Source organism: Vicia villosa, unplaced genomic scaffold, assembly GCF_029867415.1.
Source record: "Vicia villosa cultivar HV-30 ecotype Madison, WI unplaced genomic scaffold, Vvil1.0 ctg.001941F_1_1, whole genome shotgun sequence".
Classification (NCBI taxonomy): domain Eukaryota; kingdom Viridiplantae; phylum Streptophyta; class Magnoliopsida; order Fabales; family Fabaceae; genus Vicia; species Vicia villosa.
Genome location: NW_026705784.1, coordinates 336170 through 343872, shown reverse-complemented (window position 1 = coordinate 343872; position 7703 = coordinate 336170). Strand labels below are relative to the sequence as shown.

General features: G+C 34.9%; 1 protein-coding gene across 1 annotated transcript; it reads left to right on the top strand.

Annotated features, from left to right (window-relative positions):
* Positions 1–1184: 1184 nt before the first annotated feature.
* Positions 1185–4775, top strand: LOC131637190 (vacuolar cation/proton exchanger 3-like). Its single transcript, XM_058907774.1, has 12 exons — positions 1185–1589; positions 2126–2193; positions 2296–2324; positions 2444–2640; positions 2774–2986; positions 3079–3207; positions 3327–3443; positions 3537–3590; positions 3785–3901; positions 4149–4239; positions 4326–4390; positions 4486–4775. Exons 1-11 carry the CDS (start codon positions 1296–1298, stop codon positions 4385–4387), a joined length of 1371 nt encoding a protein of 456 aa, XP_058763757.1. The 5' UTR covers positions 1185–1295; the 3' UTR covers positions 4388–4390; positions 4486–4775.
* The last annotated feature ends 2928 nt before the right edge of the window (positions 4776–7703 follow it).

The following is a 7703-nucleotide window of genomic DNA, read 5'->3' as shown; positions in this document are numbered from 1 at the left end:
AGAACTAAAGTGACACATTTTGAAGAGTTAAGGGATCAATATAGAACTTTTTTGAAGTTAAGCGATCAAAATGAACCCAACATTAACATACGGGACCAAAAAGTATTTTGCCTTATAAGTTTATATGATAATTTAGATCTATTTAGTAACGGTCTTTTTATCATGAGCTTATAATTTATTTTAACAACTTGTAATTTATTTTCAGACGCTATTTTAATTAACGTTTTAGCCTATATATTATAGCTTATCTTTTTTTCTTTCACTTTTATCTCATCTTTAATATTTTAAAGAAAAATGACTTTTATTCTTTATATTAGTTAAATAATTATGGATTAAATATCTTTTATGTCATTTTACATTTATAAGTTACTAGTTGAATTGTTAATTTTATCAAACACTTCAATTAACTTATCTATTATCAGTCTTAAATATATATTATATATAAGCCATCAACCATAAACTATAAACTATCCATTAATTATCATCAACTCTATTTTTTTTTACCAAATAGAACTTTAAAGTTAAGATGATTTTTTTGTAAAATAAAATAAAATAAAGTGTCACATTGTAATTATGTATAAAATTATTTATCATTAAAAATAAACCACAAATAGTTTAATAAAAAATGCAATGACAGTGTAAATTAATTTTACACAATCAACCAATAGCGATAATTCATTCTACCAAATTAAATTAAAAATTTTAAATAAGTTATATGACATAAAAATGATATATTTTTATTTGAACGGCCATGTAAAATTTTTTACACTCTCAATGCACCCATTAAACTCGTAACTACTCAATTCCGATGGCGCAAATCATATTTGTTCATGTTGGATAATAATAGTTTTATAAATTTAATAATTAATAATTAATAATTAATTTATAAAATTATATATATATATATATATATATATATATATATATATATATATATATATATATATATATATATATATATATATATATCCTTATCAACTTGTATATATTTTGAAAAAGAATGTATCAAATCCTATTCTTAAAAAATAAAAAATCTTTTTTTCCTATATTAATATCTCAAGAAATTTAAAATAGAAATTTCTAAAAATACCTTAAATATATTTATTTAGAGGAAACTTCGCGGAAGGTCTCATAATTTGGAAGTTTTCACAATTCACGATACTATATAAATACAACATTGTTGAACAAAACAATACATGCACAAAGAGATATAGTAGTAAGTGAAACAAGTACTACACACCACACTTTCACTTTTTGTTTGTATTTTAACATTTTGTCATCCTTTTGCAAAGAAAATGGCTTCTCGCCAAATACAACAAGAGCAACAACCATGGCTTCTGGAGAATGGTCATCCTAAGGTCTTAACCAAGGAGTCTAGACATGGACATGGCCGGAGCCGAACCGCGCATAACATGTCGTCCTCTTCGCTGCGAAAGAAGTCCGACCGGACACTCGTGTCGAAGATTCGATGCGCTTCGGTTAGGAATGTTGTGGCTAATATCCAAGAGGTTATTCTTGGTACCAAGCTTTCCATTCTTTTTCCTGCCATTCCTGCTGCCATTGTAGCTCATTACCTTGGCTTAGGAAGAGTGAGTTCATTTCTCTTAAACTATAAATAATTTGACATTTTGGTTGATATTTTTATTACTTGTGATTTTAATATCGTTGATAAAGATCTAAATCTTTTATATTGATGGTGCAATTACAGTTGCAGATCGCAATTTATTATTATTATGATACATTTAATATTATACTTGAATTCGACAAAGTGTTTTAGAAGACAAAGAGATTTGGAATTTAGTCAAAAATTATTATTATTTTTTAATTAATCAAATCAAATTATTAAGCTTTTGTATTTTGGATTTAAATAAAGCTTTTGTATTTTGGATTTAAATAAAGCTTTTATATTTTGAATTTAAATAAAGCTTTTATAAAGATGTCAATAAAAAAATAATTTATGATTATTAAAGCTTTTGTTGACTGGAATGAATTGTAACGTGTATAATTTTTATTGCAATGTCAAATGCTTATTTTATTTGCTTTCATATATTAATTAATTAATGATGATGATTATTATAATTTATCTAACTAACTCTAATTTTATTTTATAATTATTTGCAAACAGTCATGGGTTTTCATATTGAGTTTACTTGGCCTCACTCCACTTGCTGAACGTGTGAGCTTTCTCACAGAGTAAGGAATCAAATCAACTTAATTGCACCTTTAATTATTTGATTAGTACTAATTAATTTCTGATTTTTGTTTAAATTTCTGTGTTTTGCTGAAATGTTGCAGACAAATTGCCATCTTCACTGGTCCTACAGGTACATAAAGTGGTTCATCAGTACTAATTAATTAATGTTAAGATTTGGAATTCAAATATTCATGGTGTAATTTTTTGAACTAATTAAATGGTTTGTTTGTGTAATGTGTAATGTTACAGTTGGAGGACTTCTTAATGCAACATGTGGGAATGTTACTGAACTTATTATTGCAATATTTGCTCTTACAAGCAACAAAATTGCTGTTGTCAAGTATTCGCTTTTAGGTTCCGTGCTTTCGAATCTTCTTCTTGTTCTCGGAACTTCTCTACTTTGTGGTGGCATTTCAAATATTGGAGTCGAGCAGAAATACGACCGAGTAAGTCCAGAAAAATCAATTTCAAAGTTTCGTTGTTTAATTTGTCTCCTATTTCTGTATAATCTGGATTATATATATAATGCTAGGTATATAAAATCGCGGAATTTAACTGAGTGACTAATGAATTTTGCAGAGACAAGCGGATGTGAACTCGCTGATGTTGCTATTGGGGTTATTATGCCATTTGCTTCCGTTGCTATTCACATACAGTGCTGCATCGGCTGAACTGACAGTTGAGCCTTCGCTCTATTTGTCGAGAGCTGCTAGCATTGTGATGTTGGTTGCGTATTTTGCTTATTTGATCTTTCAACTATGGACGCATAGGCAATTGTTTGAAGCGGAAGATGTATGTTTTCTTGATTGAATCGTATATGAAAATGTTGAATTGTTGAATGATTGTTGCGATTGTGATTTATTATACGCGTTGTTGTTGAACAGGAAGGTGAAGGTGAGAATAATGAAGCGGAAGAAGAGGCTGTGATTGGATTCTGGAGTGGATTTGCTTGGTTGGCTGGAATGACTGTGTTCATTGCTTTGTTGTCTGAATATGTGGTCGATACAATTGAGGTAATCCAACTAATTGTCTAGATCTAATTTGGAATTCTTTTCAATAAACAGCTCAATTAAGCACTTATTGAATAAGTGTTTATTATATAAGCAGTTATTTAATAAAGTATTGTTAACAGGATGCATCAGATTCATGGGGTTTATCTGTGAGTTTCCTCAGCATAATCTTGCTTCCAATAGTTGGCAATGCAGCTGAACATGCAGGAGCAATCATTTTCGCTTTCAAGAACAAGCTCGTAAGAATTTATATTATAGTGTTATAATCAATTCCATGCTTATTTTCGAAGCTATTTTATTCTAGTGATGCTAAATTGATTTCATGACTGCAGGACATTTCCTTAGGTGTTGCGTTGGGTTCTTCTACTCAAATTGCCATGTTTGTGGTAAATAAACATACTCTCAACTTTTATATTGATGAAGAATGTCGTGGAAACTGCGGCTGCAATACCTTTGCAGAGACTTCATAATCTTTTAAATGGCAGCTATAATTATTGATGCGGACCGCAGTTTGAAATCATTTTCATAGAATTTCCTTTATTTGAATTATATTGAAAACTTATATAATATTAAAATTCAGGTTCCTCTTTGTGTTGTTGTTTCTTGGGGAATGGGTGTGAATATGGACCTAAACTTCAACCTCCTTGAGACAGGTTCTCTTGCTCTGGCAATCATAGTCACTTCATTCACTTTACAGGTAACTAAATTTCACATTCAAATATCTTCTGAGTGTGTTTATAAGTGAAAGCAATCATCATTGTACATGTTGATTTTATAAAGTTGAGTTAAGTCAAACCACAGTTTTCAACATGGTATCAGAGGCAGATTTAAAACCTAGTAGACCACCTGCTATTAAGTTTCTGCTTGTCCACCCAATATTCCGTCATTGATGTCTCAGTGAAATGTTATATATATTATTGACATAATCAATATCTTATTTGTAGGATGGTACTTCTCACTACATGAAAGGCCTTGTTCTCCTACTTTGCTACTTTGTGATTGCTGCATGCTTCTTTGTACAAAGAATTCCTAATGGTAAGCAAAATAACCATTCTTAATTTTATATAAATTCTGAATTTTAAATTCATATATCTAAAATTTGTATTTCATTTTTTCCACAGACCCAAATGATGTTCATAACATCACTCTTAAAACTGTCACTGATTCAGTTTTAAGTGCCTAATAGGTATGTAACAATGCAAATATAATTATTTAATGTTGTGAAAAATAATTATATGATGACTCTATAGCTAACTATGTGAGTTTGGATTGATTTTTCAGGGTTAGGCCTATTTTGGTTCCTTCCATAAATGAAGGATGGTAGAATATATCCAAACTCAAATGCAGATTCAATACATTGGTTATTGGTTCATTTCAATCATTTTGTAACATCCAGATAGGAGGGAAGAAAATGTTTGTAGTGGCTTTGGAAATTTTAATGCAAGTTTTGTGAATAGACCTATAAGATTTTAAATCATATATTTTGTTTCCTATTTGTATAGGATTCAAGGGATTGTTTGTTATGGTGCATTTTGTTGGGTCTATCAAATAAATGGAATTTGTTTTCATCATTTTGAGTTTGCTTTAGCAAAAATCAATTTTGAATTGCTGAATCTCTTGTTCTTTATATCTTTTGTATGCTGAGGTAAAAGTAACAGTTTTTGCAATATGGTTATTCTAGAAGGAATTTCAGATGGAGAGAAGTTATAGTTGAACACTTAAAAAATTATTTTAAAAAAAATTAATAATTTTTTTTTTGAAATTAACGAATTTGATAGAAACAAAATATTAGATTAAAAAATGACGGAATCTGATATATGTGACCGGCCTTAAGTAGTGAGAAAATGCTGATGTTGTGGTTTAAATTGGTTGCCACGAAAAATTATCCAATTAAAAAATAAATTATGTGTGATTTGATTTGGATGATTCATAAAACAATTATTAAGCTATTTAGTTTGACCCGTTTTTTAATAGTAGTCAAATTACAATAATAATTATTTTAATATTAATATTATAAAATAATAAAATAATAAATTTTAATAATGGTTAAACATGAGAAAAATATGTTCCAACAATCAACATGCTTTCATACTATTTGTTTTCTTGTATTTTTGGTTTCTTAGCACCTTTTACCGAAAGTTCAAAGGTTTATGAATAACATTATTGTATTTCTAAGAATAATGAATACAGTTTTTAAGAGGATTGATTTTGTCATTAAAAAAAGAGTAGTGACGCAATATTTTGCCAATTTATCTTTTATTTATGTATAAACTTTATTAAATTCATATAAGATAAATATATATTTCAAAATTCATAAAATCACTGTTCTCCTTTGCTCAATAATTATTGTTTATTATCAAATTATCTTCATTCAACCAACGATGTTCATCATCGTTCTAGTTTGTGTTCTAGTTTGTTTGTTTAATCATTGTTTACCATCATCGTTGTTTTTCGTTCATTCAACCACTGATTACGGAATTGACCACCGAATAAAGCACGAAATTCATTTGCGATGAATAACCTTCCTGCATTATGGAAACGAAATGAAGAAATAAAGTTTGAAGTTGCATGTCTATCACATTAAAGGTTATGGTTTTGGAAATGTTTGTAGTGGCTTTAGAAATTTTAATGCAAGTTTTGTGAATAGGCCTGTTCTAGGCTGGGCCAAGATTCGGGCCAATCTACTTTCGGCCCACTTAACCTTGGAAGCCCAAAATATCCCTGAACCCATAAAGGGCAAACAGTGCTCGTCTCCCCGAGGACTCGACGACACTGGAGCAGGTTATTTGGTGCCCGGCATGAGTGCTCCCCGCGAGCACCCCACCTGACGAGGACTCATCTCCTCACCTAGACCCAAGTAGGTCAAACGTGCTCCCCGGGAGCACCTGCTCTGCCGAGGACCCTCCTCCTCGTAGGGTTCCTTCACATCCAACCCACCGAATAATACGGAGTCCACGTGGTCCCTAAAAGACCGCGTCTCCCTTGAACTTCGGAGTGGTTGACCAGGACGGAGGGCACTCACGCATCTCCGATATTTCCGCCTAGGAAACCTGGCAGTCTCCTAATTGGGCCTGAGAATCCAGTCTAGTAGCGAGATCATGGCCCAACGCTGGGGGCTATAAATATCTTCTTTCACTAGAGGGTCAGGTATTCATTCTCTTCTAACCTTTAGCTTGTACTTGCACTCTGATTGCTCGTCTTCTCACTTTAGCATCGGAGTACCTTGCAGGTACACCCCCCATCCACTTCTTAAAGATCCAGTTCCGTGCATACCTTGAAGATCCATTTGATCAGGTACGATCAGTGGTGCCGTCTGTGGGAAACTAGCTTCCCCGTCTTTAAAAAACAAAGATCAAAGCAAATCCATCATGTGATCATCATGGCCGACAACAACAACAACAACCAAGCTCCCGATCCCTTCCACCTCGATCCCCTCATTCATGCTGCCACAGCCGACGGGCAGAATCGACACCGGAGGGAGGGACAATAGTCCACTGCTGACAAGCAAGGGAGACCCAGGCAGGAAATCTCTCAACCCGCCTGGAACGAGTAAGCTCAAATCCAAAACAACGAGGCTGACTCCAGGGACGGGCGTCCCGCCTCCTCCTTCACTCACACCTCCCGAAGGCAAGAGACCCAGTACGAGAACAACCATGAGTAAGTCGACATCCCCGAGGATGCCGACCCTACGGCCATTCTCCTACTCGCGGCCCTCAAAAAGACCAACCGCCTCATTCAACAACAGAGTGAACGAATTGATAAGTTGGAAAGGAAGCGGCGATCACTATCTCCCCCGCGGAGGCACTACCGATCACGCTCTTCCTCGTCCTCACGCTCCCCACCGAGGAGGCATCGCCAACGTTCGCCCTCATCTTTACGATCTCCGCCCAAGAGGTATCACCGCCGAAGATCCTACTCCCGCTCCCCTCGACGAAAGGACTCAAAAAACCAGAAACCCGAGGAAGCGGAAACCGGAAGCCTCTCCCCCGAGCAAAGGCACCGGGGCCATGCCAAAACTGTTGTAAAGGGTCGCGAACATTCCCCTCCCGAGGACAACCGTCGAGCTTCTGGAAAAACACAAGGAAAACCTCGGCGAAAGCACAGCAATTGCGGAAGACACTCAACCTCCCCCAGACCAAGTGACGAGGAGGACTTCTGCAGCCCTTTATCAAAGGACATCTGAAGAGCCCGTCTGCCCCGGGGAATGAAGAAACCCCCAACTCTGGATCTCTACGACGGGACCACGGATCCTGACGACCACATCCGAAGTATTGAAGCCGTCATGGACTACCACGCGGTCTGAGGATCTATCAAATATCGGATCTTTCCGACCACGCTCAAGAAAGGAGCGATGACCTGGTACAGGAACCTTCCTCCCAACTCCATCCACTCTTGGTCAGCACTTAAGAAACTCTTCTCAAACCACTTCACAACCTCTCACCGGCAGCCAAAATCTGAAGCGACCCTCGAGGCCGTAATTCAAGGAGCCAACGAACCTC

Coding starts and splice junctions, on each gene's coding strand:
- LOC131637190 (XM_058907774.1), top strand. CDS start 1,296: ATGGCTTCTCGCCAAATACAACAAGAGCAACAACCATGGCTTCTGGAG. Junction 2,987..3,078: donor AATTGTTTGAAGCGGAAGAT/GTATGTTTTCTT, acceptor GTTGTTGAACAG/GAAGGTGAAGGTGAGAATAA. Junction 4,240..4,325: donor TGTACAAAGAATTCCTAATG/GTAAGCAAAATA, acceptor TTTTTTCCACAG/ACCCAAATGATGTTCATAAC.